Below are 16549 nucleotides of genomic sequence, written 5' to 3' on the forward strand. Positions count from 1 at the left end.
GTGGGTTAAGTGCTCACTACTTGTTGAATGAATGATTGAGGTTGTGTGTAAGGGGGTACATCTAGGGATCTGAGGTCTGTGGAGTTTCTGGGATGCCTGCTCTGGAAAATGGAGGCTTTCACTCTGTGAGTTGGGAGGGTGTGGGGCAGTGTGGGTTGGCTGGACCAGCTGTTACTTCGGAGCTCCACGCCTGGAGAGTTGGGCCTCTGGGCAGAGCTGAGGCCCAGAGTGGCTCTCAGCTTAAAGGATCTTGGCTTAGAAGGAATGTGCAGTGGGCTGCCTCTGCTCAGGAGGGGCTAAAAAAAGCCTCACCCTCCCCTGAGCTTTGTGTGAGGGTTATCAACTGCTCAAGTCAGCTCATCTCTCTGGCTGCTCTGGCATGTTTGAGACGGTCTGTTTCCCTGGTCCTCCTGGGTTTCCACCAATTGGCAGGAAGGGATCAGCCTGTCCTAGAGGTGAAGAGAGAGGTGTGGCGTGAAGGGGAGGGGGCTGGTGGCCCCAAACCTGGTGACAATACACAGTTGTCAGCTGTACCCTGCTGGCGTTTCTTCCTTTTATAGTCAGCAGCAGTTGCTCTTGCTCTCACCCAGCCCCTCTGTGGGGGCTCCTGCCCAGGATAAAAGGGAAGGGAGGCGGCCCAGGCTCCTATCTCATCTCCCAGACGCCACGTCTCTTGGTTTCTTCTTAGATCACTCCTCTGCCAAAGATCCCAACAAGACAACATGGCTCCCAAGAAGCCTGAGCCTAAGAAGGAGGCGGCCAAGCCAGCTCCAGCTCCAGCCCCTGCACCAGCCCCTGCCCCAGCTCCTGAGGCTCCCAAGGAACCTGCCTTTGACCCCAAGAGTGTAAAGGTAAGTGAGGCTCAGCCATTGGGATAGAGGTGGGGATGACATTCAGAGTCCTTTTGCTCTGGAGCTTAGAGATCTACTTTATGTGGGGCGGACTGGGGTGAGGACTAGGTGTCCATGACCCAGACGGCAGTCCCATGGGGCAGTGGAGCGGGTGTTGGGGTTGATTGATGAGGGGGAGATAGGGTCATAAACCTTTTCCATCAAGAATGAGGTGCTGCTTTGAGGGAGCCCTGTCCTGCTACCCTAGATTTGTGCAGCTAGTTGGGAATGGAGAGAGATACAACCAACCATTCATCCACCCTTTTATAAGGCATTATGAGGACCACCATAGCAAAGTAAAAGAGACTAGCCTTTTCCTAGGAGGTAGTGGGATATCTTTATGGAGAACGGACACAGGGGAGCTGCCAGTGCAACTTGGAGTAAGTGATATAAACAGTCAGGGAATATCCTCCCTGTGCACGGCAGTTTGGGAAAGGCTTCACTCAAAAACAGTCTTATGGCAGGTGAGGGCAGGGTGGGAAGGAGGTTGTGGTTAAGGTAAGAGGAGCTTGGATTCCTGTCTTTCTCTTTCCTTACCCAGACAGGCCTTTCCTTCTGTGGTCTTAGCCTGGGTTCCTATCTGTAGCATGCAGAGGACTGGCCCACCCGGGGCTGAGACCCTCTCTCCAACCGGATCAGGAAGCTGGGCCTGGTTCCTTTTCCCCACCCTGCTCTCCTCACACAAAACATTCCTTTCCCTGGAGCTGGTGTGGGCCCTGCCTGCTGACTCAGTCATGTTAGACCTCCCAGCTCTCTGGCCCAGCTGCTGAAGGAATGGAACTGGTGGGAGAGGGGTGGGCTGAAGAGAGAGGGGGCCAGAGACCTCTGGAGAGGAGCAGTTTTGAGCCTTGGCACCAGAATGGAAGAGGTCAAGTGGCTACTGGTATGAAGAGCTATTAATAACAGGTTGGGAGTGCTGAGCCCCCAGGGATCTCAGCCTCAGGACAGGGCTGGGGGTGGTGAGGTATCAGGTCAAAATAAGAGCACAGGACCAGGTTCTGTGACAAGCAGGCAAGGAAATTAAAACCCAGAGCTCTAGTTGTATGACCTCCCTGCCCTCTGAGAATTCCTCTCATACCCACAGCCGGGATAACCCTACAATTATTATGCCAAAGACCCAGTCCCTGCAAGGGGCAGGAGTTAAGGTGGAACTGCTTAGCCAAGAGATGGAGGCAATTGCCCCATTTCTGAACTTGGTTATGGCTCACTCTGAGGAAACTGAGGCTACTGTAGGACCCTGAAAACACCTGCAGGTTTTTTAGGTCATACATCACTCCCTCTACAAGCTGAGCCTGGCAGGAAAAGCTATTTCCCCCTTCAAGATGCCTCCTCGCCTTTATTTCTGATTTGTTCCCATAAAGCACTGTGCCTTTGAGTGGGTTGCCAGGCCTGGTCCCTGGTGTCTGGGCAACAGCTGCCTACTGGCATCAAACTGGTGTCCTTCCCTTGGCCTGTCACTTCTTTCATTCACTCTCCTCTCTCAATTTCTCACCCGTGAGAAATTGCACACCTAGTTGCAATCCTCTTTGCCATGTCTGCATCTTCATGGGCGTTGTTAGAGGTTGTTGGGGGTTGTTGAAGTTGCTTTGAAGTAGAAAAAAAAATAGGTATCTTTATGAGAGCCATTTTCCCTATTATTGTGTTATACTTACCCAGTTCCTTTGATTAGAAGGTTCTTTCCTCCAAGATAGAGCAGAAGCCAGGTGAGGTGACTCATGTTTATAATCCCAGCCCTTTGGGAGGCCGAGGCAGGAGGGTCATTTGAGGCCACGCATTTGAGTCCAGCCCGGGCAACATGGCAAGATCCTTGTCTCTACAAATAAATAAATAAATAAATTATTAAAAAGATTCGAAGATAGAACAGAAGCAAACTTAAGCCCAATGTGTGTAGTTATGACCACATCTATTGAGATTTTATGTTTTTACATTAATTGCTCTTACATGTTTATTCCTGGTACTTAAAGCATTGCAAAGTAAGAGAAACTGTGCCTTTTCCTCAGAGTGAATGCAGAGCATCCTTCACCCCATCTAGGGGGTTCCTTTAACTTTCTGACCACCCCCTACTTTTGGCAAAGTCTATTCCTGGCCACAGCTAGTTTTCTTTCCAACCCAGTTAACTACCCACTGCCCCAACCCATCCCCAGCTCATGGCTGCCACCTCTGGGTCCTCATGAATGGAGGTCAGTTCTTGGAGATGAGGAGATGGGATGGGCACAGCACAAACAGCAGCAGAATTAGGACTAGGGATGATGGCACTTGAAGAGGAGGCTCCAGGATTGGAACCACCACCAGTGGAGAGGGGAGGGGATGGGGTGGGGTGGGGTGCGTAAGGACCATGAGGTAACATACAAGATCTTAAATCAAAATGATGACTTGGGCTGGGTGCGGTGGGTCATGCCTGTAATCTCAGCACTTTGGCAGGTGGAGGTGGGTGGATCACCTGAGGTCAGGAGTTTGAGGCCAGCCTGGTTAACATGGTGAAACCCTGTCTCTACTAAATATACAAAAAATTAGTTGGGCATTGTGGCGGGCGCCTGTAATCCCAGCTACTGAGGTAAGAGAATTGCTTGAACCTGGGAGACGGAGGTGGCAGTGAGCCAAGGTTGCACCATTGCACTCCAGCCTGGGTGACAAGTGCAAAACTCCATCTCAAAAAATAAGAATAAAAAAAATAAAATAAAACGATGACTTATGCTTGGCCATTGTCATTCACTCTCCTGCACTCAGCTTTAAATTATTATGCATTATGAGGGGGAAGTCCAAAATGTATTACTTCCTGCAACAAATATTTTTTCAATGCCTACTATGTACTGAGCATTTCAGTGAACAATAACAAGAATCCTTGCCTGAGGGAACAGTGGCTTCAAGGAGACAGAGTGCACATAAAGGCATGACTGGAAACAATTAGGAAGCATGGAGGGCCCGTGCTAATTACTCTTGCTGTCCCAGAGTGCCTAAGAGTGTGTCAGAAGGCAAAATTACAGCACATTTAGTTTTAAGATCTGAATTGGCTTTTATGTTTGAGTCTAGAATCTGGCAACAACCAGCGGAGGAGAGGAGGTGGTATTATAGACAGAGAAGGGCGGAGGCAAGCAGAAACAAAGAGCAAAATGCAAATTGGTCATTGCAAAGTTACTTTTCTTGTAAACGTTAAAACAGATGGCACTTTCTTATCATGCTGGCTGAAACTGTCCTGTTTGGGGATCTGGCTATTATCTCTCACTTTCCTGATTTCTTTCTTTTTTTTTTTTTTTTTTTGAGACGGAGTCTCGCTCTGTCGCCCGGGCTGGAGTGCAGTGGCCGGACCTCAGCTCACTGCAAGCTCCGCCTCCCGGGTCCACGCCATTCTCCTGCCTCAGCCTCCCGAGTAGCTGGGACTACAGGCGCCCGCCACCTCGCCCGGCTAGGTTTTTGTATTTTATTTTTTTAGTAGAGACGGGGTTTCACCGGGTTAGCCAGGATGGTCTCGATTTCCTGACCTCGTGATCCGCCTGTCTCGGCCTCCCAAAGTGCTGGGATTACAGGCTTGAGCCACCGCGACCGGCCCACTTTCCTGATTTCTTGGAGAATCAGATGAACAACTTAGTTTCAGCTTGGTGACATGGAACTTCAGTATGAGTGAATCTATTTTGGTTTGGTCTGTTGAGCCTAGTATAGGAGCTCAGTACAAACCAATGGCCTCTTATAAATTGTACTTAACTAGGGACATGTGCGGAAGGAGGGGCTGGAGTGGGATAGGGTGTGGGAAGCCTTCATCGAAGGGAGTGGATTTAAAATCAGAATCAAATAGAAAGAGGAGTCCAAGGGTGGGGAGTGGTGGTGCCCAAAGAGGGCAGAAGTGCAGCTTGTCAGAGGACTATGGACTAGGAAGAGATTGAAGGGGCAACAGGGAGGGCAGTTTGTGGGTGGCTAGGATGAAGAATTTACCTTTGACCCAAAGGCATTGCAATAGGGAGTCCGTGTAGGTTCTACAATTATCCAGGGAATTTTTCTTTCTCTTTCTCTCTTACCTGGAGCCATCACTTAATAAGTGGTATTGAGAGAACTTCAGAGTCTACATTACAGTTGTCCCTCGTTGTCTGTAGGGGATTGGTTCCAGGACCCCCATGGATACCAAAATCTGAGGATGCTCAAACCTCCTATATAAAGTTTGCAGATAATCTACACACAGCCTTCTGTATAATTTAAATCTTCTCTAGGTTACTTATAATACTTAGTACAATGTAAATACTATGTGATAGTTGTTATGTTATATATTTTTTGTATTATATTTTATTGTCATGTGATTATTTATTGTTTTCTGAATATTTTCTTTTTCTTTTCTTTTTTTTTTTTTGAGACGGAGTCTCGCTCTGTCGCCCAGGCTGGAGTGCAGTGGCCGGATCTCAGCTCACTGCAAGCTCCGCCTCCCGGGTTTACGCCATTCTCCCGCCTCAGCCTCCCGAGTAGCTGGGACTACAGGCGCCAGCCACCTCGCCCGGCTAGCTTTTTGTATTTTTTAGTAGAGATGGGGTTTCACCGTGTTAGCCAGGATGGTCTCGAACTCCTGACCTCGTGATCCGCCCATCTCGGCCTCCCAAAGTGCTGGGATTACAGGCTTGAGCCACCGCGCCGGGCTGTTTTCTGAATATTTTCAATCCAGAGTTGGTTGAAGCTGGGGAGGAGGGCCGACCGTATTTTATAGCCTGTCAGTTGTGTCTCATTCATCAGGAGACTTGTGTTTTACCCTTAGCACAAGTCTCCTTCCTTGCTTATGAGTGGCCTGCTGGAGGTGGCCAGACTGTATTGGAAGCCACTTCTGCTTCTGCTTCCCTTTGGGGACCTTTACAATTGCTTTTAGCAATCCAAGCCCTCACTTCTATTTCCCTCCCTGCAGATAGACTTCACTGCTGACCAGATTGAAGGTGAGTATGGACAACCCCACCTCTCCGTCTCTATTGCATTTTCCTGGAGGAGGAGGAGGAGGAGGAAGAGGAGGAGGAGGAGGAGGAGGAGGAGGAGGAAGAAGAGCAAGAGTAGTTGTTGTCCTCATGATAATAGTAATCACTATCATCGTCATAGCAAACCTGTATTGAGCATCTACCATGTGTCAGGCACAGTCCTAGGCACTTTATATGGCTTCACTCCTTTAATTCTCGTAACAACACCATGAGGTAGCAATTGTTACCTCCCCCATGTACAAGTGATAAAACGGAGACACACAGAGATGGGGTGACTTGCCCAGTCTCACATGGCGGTCAGCAGTAGAGCTCAGGTTCAAACGCAGGCAATCTGATTCCAGGTCTGTTTTCTGGAGTCTTTCTCCCCGCCAGACTGCTTGGAGCACAGCAGATGCCTAACAAAAGTTAGTGCCTTTTTTTCTCTACTCCAAAGATCTATCTAAGATATTTGGAAGCCCTCATTTCTGTTCCCATTATTGGAAAGCCCTCCTTAGTTTACCAGCTTCCTCTCCTGCCACCATGAAGTCTGCCAAGATGCTAACCCACTAATGGTGGCAGGGCCAATGAAATGTTTTATCACATGATGCTCCATGTCCCCCAGCTGTAAAGCAGGACTCACTGTCATTGCAGTATATCCCTCTGTTTCCCCCACCAAATGCCTCCAGGACATAAAATGATAGGAATTGGAAGGGACCTTGAACAGTCACCTAATCCAGCCCCCTCATTTTAAGCACATACTCTCTTTTAAAAATCAAATGAATATTTGCACATGGTAAAACAAAAAAGCAAACACACACACACATATTGCTTAAAAGTAAATAATAAAAAATAAAAATCCTTTTTTTCCATGCTGATTCCTCTCCCAAAGACAACCACTGTGGACAGGCGTTTATGTATCCTTTCAGAAAAATATACAATGATACACAAGCTTGTGTATATGTATGATGAGTGTATACAGTTTATACAAATCAAGCCATGTGATACACACTGTCCACCTTTTATTAAATATATACTTGGATTTAGTAATATACAGTATTTGGATATCTTTTCACAATTAACACAAACAGTTCTTTTTTTTTTGATACAGAGTCTCGCTCTGTCGCCCAGGCTGGAATGCAATGGCGTGATCTCCGCTCACTGCAACCTCCACCTCCCAGGTTCACCGCCATTCTCCTGCCTCAGCCTCCGGAGGAGCTGGGACTACAGGCGCCCGCCACCACGCCCGGCTAATTTTTTTGTATTTTTAGTAGAGATGGGGTTTCACCGTGTTAGCCAGGATGGTCTTAATCTCCTGACCTCATGATCTGCCCGCCTCGGCCTCCCAAAAGTGTTGGGATTACAGGTGTGAGCCACCGCGCCCGGCCACACGAACAGTTCTACTTCATTCTTTTAAACAATTATATAGACTCTCACACATAGATGTAACCTTTTAATTTAATCAGGACTATATTGATAGGCTTTCAGATTGTTTCCGGTTGGAGGATATCAGCTTTCTTTTCCCAGGTGGCCTTCCTAGCAGTGGTTTAAAGGGTGGTGCATTTTAAATTATAATGGTTATTGCCAGGTTGCTCTCCAAAAAAGTGACACCAGTTTACCCACAAATACAGCGTGAGAGCTGGCATATGCCTTTTGAAACTAGTGAATTGAGCCTGACTCTGTTTTCATAATACTCAGTGGATACTCACTTGCAGTCAGCATTAATTTTAATGCATTTTAGTTAAATATATACTTATGTGGATATAGAAACACAAGGACACTAGTGAGGACTGGAAAATCAACTAATGATTTAAAATTTTAATTTCCCAAATGGCTAACTGGAACAGATGCTTGTGTCTTTTCAGGGCTGATGGGGAGGGGGTAACTTATTCTGATCTTTTATCCCTCCAACCTTGAAGACATTTTTCCTTCTGTTGAATCAGAATTGTTTTTCCTTTAATTTTACCCCAGCGATCTTTCATTTGTTTTTTGGTGAAGATGATAATGGTTTTCTCATGTTATGGTGGAAAGAACATAATGTGGAATTAGGAGACTTTCGTATTAGCCCCAATTCTTCCACTATTGGCCATGAGACTTCGGACAAGTCACTTATTTAAATCTTAATTTTCTTATCTACAAAGTGAGGGTATTTGGGTTTCAATTCAGACATTCTAGTCCATTCAGCATCCTCTAGATATCCTCCATCTATTTGGAGAGTTTTCAAATCCCTCCTAAGATTTATATTCTCTAGGTGACATGCCCTATTTTTTTTACTTTATTTTATTTTATGCTATGCTATGCTATCATTTTATTTTATTTTGAGACAAGGTCTTGCTGTGTCACCTAGGCTGGAGTGCAATGGTGCTATCATAGCTCACCGTAACCTTGAATTCCTGGTTTTAAGCAATCCTTTCACCCCAGTCTCCTGAGTAGCTAATACTACAGGCATGTACCATTGTTTTTATGTTTTGTAGAGATGGGGGTCTTGCTATGTTGCCCAGACTGGGCTCCAACTCCTGGCCTCAAGCAATCCTTTGGCGTCCCACAGTGCTGGGATTATAGGCGTTAAGTCACTGTGCCTGGCCTCCCAATTTCTTTTGTGCTTTTTTTTTTTTTTCTCATAGGAATTAGCTTTTAACCCTTGACTTCCTTCTCATCCCTCTCCAGATTTCTGTATTCTTTTAGAGAGGGGAGTCACTGCTGTAGTAAGCAGGTGACTACACTACTACAGAGTCCTGAGGAAAGGTCTCTTCTGGACCCTTGAACATCACCTCTAATACCTGAAGATCACATGGGGTTTTTATTTTTTTTTCTAGTTGTAGTCCTAAACGTCAGTGTTTGATTTTTTTTTATGTGCATACCAGACGTCCCAGCAGGCCAGGTGATAGGTTGGAGCATCAGCAGTTATAACAAGCAGGTGTCCTCCTCTTCCTCCTTCCTCCCCATCATTTCCTTGGTTTCCTTAATAGTTGATCATAAGTCACATCTACATTGGCTTTTAAATGAGGATAATAATACCGATAGCATAAGTTTTTCTCATAAAGATTAATAAAGTGTTCTATGCAAAATTATTTGCTCAGGACCTGGTTCATGGTAAGTGCTCAAATCATAGGTCATTGTTCTTATTACCCTCCTCTTCAGGTTTCACCCTCTTATTAAGCATCATTACATCTTTTTTTTTTTTTTTTTGAGACAGAGTTTTGCTCTTGTTGCCCAGGCTGGAGTGCAATGGTGTGATCTCTGCTCACCACAAACTCCGCCTCCCGGGTTCAAGCGATGCTCCTGCTTCAGCCTCCCGAGTAGTTGGGATTACAGGTATGCATCACCAGGCCCAGCTAATTTTGTATTTTTAGTATAGATGGAGTTTCTCCATGTTCGTCAGGCTGGTCTCGAACTCCTAACCTCAGGTGATCCTCCCAAAGTACTGGTATTACAGGCGTGAACCATTGTGCCAGGCACATCATTACATTTTCTTTTGACGGGACTTCCTCTTTTGTTAAACTTGACCTCACTCTTCTGAGTGAACTAGGAGATCAAAAAGTCTGACTTCAGATTCAACTAACAAATACGTATTTATTGAGCACTGAATTTGTGCCAGACACCATGCTAATTGTTTTAAAAGTAAAAAAGATTAAATCCTGGCCGGGTGCAGTGGCTCACACCTGTAATCTCAGCACTTTGGGAGGCTGAAGCAGGTGGATCACTTGAGGTCATGAGTTCGAGACCAGCCTGGCCAACATGGTGAAACCCCATCTCTACCAAGAGTATAAAAAATTAGTTAGGTGTGGTGGCGTGCACCTGTAATCCCAGCTACTAGGGAGGCTGGGGCAGAAGAATTGCTTGAACCTGGGAGGTGGAGGTTGCAGTAAGCTGCGATTGTGCCACTGCACTCCAGCCTGGGTGACAGAGCAAGACTTTGTCTCCAAAAAAAAAAATAAAAATAAAAATAAATAAATAAATAAAAAGATTAAATCCTTATAACAAGGCTATGAGGTAGGTGTTATTTCCTTTTTACAAAGGAGGAAACCAAGGTTCAGTGAGGTTAAATGATTTGGCCAAGATCACACAGTTAAGTGATCCAAATTAGGCTTAAACTCAATAAGATAATACTAGCAGCACTGTTTATGCATTTACTATGTGCTGGACATTGTGTTAAAATTTTTTACATACATTATTGTATTTATACACATAGTATATTTACATACATTATTATATTAATTTGAATGTAATTTAAGAAACCTATGATAGCCGGGTGTGGTGACTCACACCTGTAATCCCAGCACTTTGGGAGGCCGATGTGCACGGATCACCTGAGGTCGGGAGTTTGAGACCAACCTGACCAACATGGAGAAACCCCATCTCTACTAAAAATACAAAATTAGCCTGGCGTGGTGGCGCATGCTTGCAATCCCAGCTACTCGGGAGGAGAATTGCTTGAATCTGGGAGGTGGAGGTTGTGGTGAGCCGAGCAACAAGAGTGAAACTCCATCTCAAAAAGAAAAAAAAAAATCTAACTAAAAAGAAACCTATGATGTAGGTACCATTTATGTAAGAGGTTTTTAGAGGTTAAATATTTCTTTGTCCAAAGTCAAGTAAGCAATGGGAATGAAATTTGAACTCAATTATTCAGTAATGTGAAAGAAATGTGGTTTTATGTCTTTTAAATTCATATAAAGCCTAAGAAAGAGTTGAAAGTTAAGGTCCGGGGAATCTTCTGTGATATGTGGAATGATTTGTAAATAATCCATATGCAGCCTCTAGGGAAAGAAGTACTTGGAAAGGATTAAAACTGGCTTTTTTCCCTAAGTAGTTCATGAATTCTTTTTTGGCTTATACTGTTAATCTGCTTAGTAAACCACTTCTTTGTGGGTAGCATAAGGTAACTTCAGTGCCCCTCCCAGGCCAAATTACCTCCACTAATGAACTGGTTGAATCCCAATCAATGAAGAATTGGGCCTAGGTGTGGTGACTCACGCCTATCATCCCAGCACTTGGGAGGCCAAGGCAGATGGATCACTTGAGGCCGGGAATTTGCGACCAGCCTGGCCAACATGGTGAAACCCAGTCTCTGCTAAAATACAAAAATTAGCCAGGTGTGGTGGTGGTGGGCGCCTGTAGTCCCAGCTACTCAGGAGACTGAGGCACAGGAATTGCTTGAATCTGGGAGGTGGAGGTTGCAGTTAACAGAGATCACACCACTGCACTCCAGCCTGGGTGACAGAGCGAGACTCTGCCTCAAACAAAAACAAAAACAAATCAATGAAGAGTTAAGGTTCTTTGAAAAAGGGACCAGGAGTGCCTTCCTTTGGTCTTGCTGCAGGGATATTTGCCCTGCTGCCTTCAAGGAGTCCAGTCCCTATGCTTCTGGGCTGCTAAGTAGGAAACAGAACTAGGAAACAGTTGTAACCACCATTTGTCGATTCCCTTACCATATGCTGGACATTACTTGGCGTGTTTTGTGATCCCACCTGCAACCCGCTCAAGTGATCACTGTATCTCCACTTAGAGCTGAGAAAACGAGGACCCACAGAGGTTAATAGTTTGCCCAAGGCCGTATGCGAGTGGATGGCGGAGCTGGGGTGGTCTGACAACTGCCTCACCAGGCCTGGGAGCCGCCTTTCAGCCTGGAACAGGCAGTACTGATAATAGCTGACTTTCCAGCCGTCTTATCACTTTGTAAAATGCTTCCACACACTGCGACCTCCCTTTGCTCTCACAGTGACAGGCCCAGGGAGTGGGGTGGAGTTGTCACTCCCTTTGTGTGCACAGGAAGCTGAGACCCAGCCCAGCTTATCCTGCACTCTGAGGCAGAGCCAAGATGAGAATTTAGGAATCCTCAGTTCCGGGCCAGTGCTATTTTCACTTGTCTGTCATTTCAGCAGTCAGGAAACTCACCTACACCAGAGCTGGATGTGTGGGTGGGAGGGGTGGAAACCAGGGAGACATTTGAATTTTTTTCTTTTTTTTGAGATGGAGTCTCACTCTGTCATCCAGGCTGGAGTGCAGTGGTGCTATCTCGGCTCACTGCAACCTCTGCCTCCCGAGCTCAAGCGATTCTCGTTCTGCAGCCTCCCAACATTTGAATTTTATAACAATGAAGCAATAGAAGAGACCCCAGGCCCAGCCCTAGAATGGGTTGTGGAGGCACCAGGCTGCCTCTTGGTTTGGCAGAAGATGAGATGGGGACGGGTTCGAGGGAGGGCCTAGGATAATGGACAAAGAGAAATATTGGAATATTTTAACAACCACACGCACCTACTATTCAGCTTGGTGGAGGCTGATTGGCCACCAGCCACCACCTTCAATGGGGATTGGGGGGTATGGCTGGGTCTTGTCTTCACAGAGTTCAAAGAGGCCTTTTCATTGTTTGATCGGACCCCAACTGGAGAGATGAAGATCACCTACGGCCAGTGCGGGGATGTACTGCGGGCCCTGGGTCAGAACCCTACCAACGCCGAGGTGCTGCGCGTGCTAGGCAAGCCCAAGCCCGAAGGTCCGTGCGTCTGCATGGCAGACCTCTCCCAGGGTCCAACTTGCAGCCCCTGGGCTCCCTCCTTGTCCAGATTTTCTCTGTCATCTGGGCTCTCTCTTCTCCCACTGTAGCCCCTCAGGAACAGCCTCCCCTACCCGCTTACCCTAGCCCCATTTTGAGAATTTTTCTAGACGTCCAGTACTTAAGTGACCCTGGAGGAAGGTAGCCTGGGCTTGTTTCCCTCACGAGGTTGGGAGTTCCTGGGGGACAGGAGCTACATTCTGTTGCCTCAGTGTCTGAGGAAGGCTGGGTGGGAATCTGGAAATCTGGTAACTGATGGTTCTCACTCCCCAGCCCAGGAGCTCTCAGGAGAGGCATCTGTCACAGCACCAAGTATCCTGTGGTGGCCATCGTGAGCTGTATTACAGATAATTTGTTTCTAATAATGGTTAGAGTACTGACTTTTACAAATTGTTTGATATGAATTAGAGCAGCTTCGAGATTCTTAGCTCTACATGCTGCCTCTTGCATTCATTTGCACTTCAATAGGTTTTGGTGAGTGAGTGTTTAGAAAGTGGTGCAAATGATTCTTTTGTAGCTCATAAGTGCGACCGCGGAGTGTTCATACTCATGTGTGAGCTGTGCCTCCGTCAGTCCTTGTTACGGCAGATGAGAAGAGGTGCAGTGGAGTGTGTTCCATTTGTAATGTCATCTGTCATGTGTGCCAGTCAAGTTAACAGCTGCTCTAAAACACACACACATGCTTCTCCTCAGTGGTGTTGGCATGGGATTTGGGGTGGGGTGAGCCTCTCAGCAAGGGCGGGCCATCTCTGGAGGCTTCCTGGGTCCCATATTGGTTCCCCCCTCCATCCCTTGGTTCTGGCCCTTTCCCCTTCTCCTCTGGCTGAAGATAACCGCGGGGGTGAAGGATGTGGGCAGGAAAGGACCAGAGGGCTAGGAGCTTGCCTCTCAGAAGTCAGAAGCAAGTCCTGGGTGCTTATAAAAGAAAGAAATGCTCACATTTGTGGTATTTAAAAATAGTTTGCCTCTATTAAATTAAAGCTTTTTAACACACTACCATGTGGGAGAAGTGCACTGTTCACAAGAGAACTGCAAATTTATAAAAATTATTGATTCAGAGTAGCTTCAAGCAGTGTGGTCTAGTGATGGGACCCCATGCAGAGTGGTGCAAACATTTCTTTTTTCAGTCCTGTCTGTTTGCCCCTGTGATTATAGGTCTGTCACATGTCAAGGGTCTAAACTGAGTGTGAGGCCCAGGCTGTGTGGCACTTCGGGCCCCTCACATCCTGCTGCTGCCACCCTCAGCTCCTTCACCTGGTTGGCCACCTGGTGCTCAGAGGTCTGGGTGGAGGGCTCCTTTTTCCTTCCACCCTACTCCTTTCACTGAGAAAAGAAGGCCCCTGAGACTGTCTCCCCAGCCCCCAGTCCCCTGCCTTGCTTGGATGGGCAGCTCTGTGTCCTCCAGGAGCACTAATGGGTGTACCACCCAGAAGTGGCTGTAGCCCAAGCCCTGGGTGCTGCCAGACTTGGGGTGAGGCCCTCTCTTGACCCTCTGCTCCCCTGAGCACCAGCTCACGCTGCTTTCTCTTTCTTTACCCTGCCTGCCTAAAGAGATGAACATCAAGATGCTGGACTTTGAGACATTCTTACCCATCCTGCAGCACATCTCCCGCAACAAGGAGCAGGGCACCTATGAGGACTTCGTGGAGGGCCTGCGTGTCTTTGACAAGGAGAGCAATGGCACGGTCATGGGTGCTGAGCTTCGGCACGTCCTTGCCACCCTGGGTATGCCAGCTGGGCAGAGATGAAGACCAAGTGGGAGGAATGGAGGGGTGGGAGGTGCCAAGGTGACATATACTGGTTGGGTTGGGGGGTGATATACAAGGGTCTTTGCATCCTGAGGATAATGACCTGATCCAGGCCCTGCCTCCCTGGGCTCTGCAAGAACAACCATCCCCAGTTGGGTTTGCTCAGCAAGTACCAGGGTTTGGGAGAGGAGGGGAGAGCAGGTTGGCAGAGCAGGGGTTACTGCTGAGGCCTAAGAGGTGGGACTCAGGGCTTCTTTCCTTGTCTTTGCCTGAAATACTGAGGCCCTGGCAGCTGTAAGGCAGAGGGGGAGGCTTCGGAGACTAGGCAAGACCTTAAGACCCTTGACCCCACCCTTCAAAGCATTTGGGGGAGGCTTGGTTTGAACCACTTCCCAGATCCAGGCAGTCTTGAACCTTCAGACTTATGGGGGTTTTTGGGTATTCCCAGTTCCTCCTTTGCCATCTGTAATTAAGAGCGCACCACCTCCCAAACCCATTGCAGGAGAGAAGATGACTGAGGCAGAAGTGGAGCAGCTGTTAGCTGGGCAAGAGGATGCCAATGGCTGCATCAATTATGAAGGTATTAAGCCACGCCTTGCTTCCCAGGGCAGCCAGGGATGGTAGAGTGGGAACGTCTTGGGTGGGGTAGGCCCAGGAACTGGGGAGTGTGTGTCTGATGTGGGCTTTGGTAGACCCCCTATTGGATGTTGTTCTTTTCCATCTTGTGAGTGAACCTCCTAGTGTAATGGTGGGAGCATGGATTTTGCAGCTAGCTCTGTGATAGCTGGTGGACTCGATTAAGTCACTTATTTTCTCTGAGCCTCAGTTTTCCCGTCTGAGGAATAGGGATGATGCTGGCACCTTTCTCAAGGCTGTGGGGATTCATAATGTAGTTCATTCCATTTGTGTTGAGAATGAGCACAGAGAGTGGGCATAGAGCAGAGTTTAAGTGTCTGCCCTTCTTCCACTTTCTCCCCACCAACCCCCAAATAAGAGCAGGAACTACACAGTCTGGAGAAAGGGGAGTGGGAGGGTTGGAAGTCAGGCAGTGTGGAGAAGGGACAAGTGGTTTATGGGCCTAGAGGTGCTGAGCCACGCGGCAGCTGATTTTCACTTCTTTCCTAGCCTTTGTCAAGCACATCATGTCGGGGTGAAGCAGAGTCTTCCAGGTGAGGGCAGCCTCCCCCGCCGGTCCCTTCTGGGGTCACTTAGGGCCTTAAGAATACCACCACATGCTCTAGAAGGCATCTGCCCCAGCCCTGACCCCTTAAGAGGAGACCACTTGGGATCAGGACGTGAGGACAGCCCTGCTCACTCACCATCTCCTGTCTCCTGCCTGCCCTTGCCTGTTCTCCCTGTCTTGACCCTGTCAGTCACATCCTCTTGCCTCTCCCAGGATCTCTCAAGGCAACACCCTTCCCTCAGGCCTGAGGTCTCCTGTACAGGCTCCTGGGAGTGAGAAAACCAGATCCCAAGTGGAAGAGAGGGTCCCTGGCCTGTGCTCTTGACCCTGTTCTTCCTCACTTCTTTCCCTAGGTTCTCCCTGTGATCCCCCTGGGTGTGGTAAGGGGCTGGGTATAGGAGGCTGAAATGCCCTTTCCACCTAGTACTTTCTTTCAGGTGCCTGGCCCTTGGCCTTAACCATACCAGGGTGAGTTAGAGAGAGGCCCCGGATGGTTGAGCTGAGGTGGAGTCCTCGACATATCACCACGCCACTGCCCCAAGGACCTTACAGGCCCTCCTGTTAATAAACTGCTCCAATACGGCCAGGCTGGGCTCTGGGATTATGACCAGTCTCTGTTTTGTTTGTTTTTTAAAAAACTAATTAACAGATTGAGTTGGTTTGTGGTGTATGTGTGATAATGTCACCTGCGGTCTCATGTGTGCTCAGAGAAATGAGTAGCATCTGGGAACTAGGAGACAAAGACAAAAGCCTGTGGATCTAGAGATATTGGGGTCAGTCTCAGGAGATTAAGCTCTGGAAGGCCAGCAGCTGGAAGAGTTGTCACCTGGAGGAGTTTCATTCCCTTCGGGCTCACCCTCTACCTTATCACACCTCCAGGTGGCAGGCAGAGAGGGGCCAGGCTGAGGCAGGGACTCCTCCTGTGGTCCTTGCTGTTGCTGCTTTTAAACAAAAATTGTTGTAAAATACACATAATATAAAATTTACCTTCTTAACCATTTTTAAGCGTACAATTCAGTAGAGTAAGGTATATTCACATTGTCATGTAATGGTATTAGTCTCTTTTCATGCTGCTGATAAAGACATACCTGAAACTGGGAAGAAAAAGAGGTTTATTGGACTTACAGTTCCACATGGCTGGGGAGGCCTCACAATCATGGTGGAAGGCAAGGAGGAGCAAAGGCACACCTTACATGGATGGTGGCAGGCAAAGAGAGCTTGTGCAGGGAAATTCCCGTTTTAAAAACCATCAGATCTTG

At 47.6% G+C, this 16549-nt stretch overlaps 1 protein-coding gene and 1 pseudogene across 3 annotated transcripts in view; both read left to right on the forward strand.

The window, feature by feature from the left end:
- MYL4 (myosin light chain 4) overlaps positions 1 to 15897 on the forward strand; it is a 40232-nt gene extending 24335 nt beyond the window's left edge. For 2 of the 3 annotated variants that reach the window (XM_023192321.1, XM_023192322.1), the window contains exons 2-8: positions 689 to 851; positions 5767 to 5794; positions 12150 to 12299; positions 13911 to 14084; positions 14610 to 14687; positions 15233 to 15276; positions 15728 to 15897. In XM_023192321.1, coding sequence (XP_023048089.1) covers positions 723 to 851; positions 5767 to 5794; positions 12150 to 12299; positions 13911 to 14084; positions 14610 to 14687; positions 15233 to 15261 — 588 coding nt within the window. In that variant the 5' untranslated portion in view covers positions 689 to 722 and the 3' untranslated portion in view covers positions 15262 to 15276; positions 15728 to 15897. Of the gene's footprint in view, positions 1 to 366; positions 456 to 688; positions 852 to 5766; positions 5795 to 12149; positions 12300 to 13910; positions 14085 to 14609; positions 14688 to 15232; positions 15277 to 15727 lie in introns of those variants that run through there. The other variant, XM_023192320.1, reaches the window with a different exon arrangement.
- Positions 12865 to 12953, forward strand: LOC111526580 (annotated as a pseudogene).
- Positions 15898 to 16549: the final 652 nt, after the last annotated feature.

This window comes from Piliocolobus tephrosceles, chromosome 16 (genome assembly GCF_002776525.5).
Source record: "Piliocolobus tephrosceles isolate RC106 chromosome 16, ASM277652v3, whole genome shotgun sequence".
Lineage (NCBI taxonomy): Eukaryota > Metazoa > Chordata > Mammalia > Primates > Cercopithecidae > Piliocolobus > Piliocolobus tephrosceles.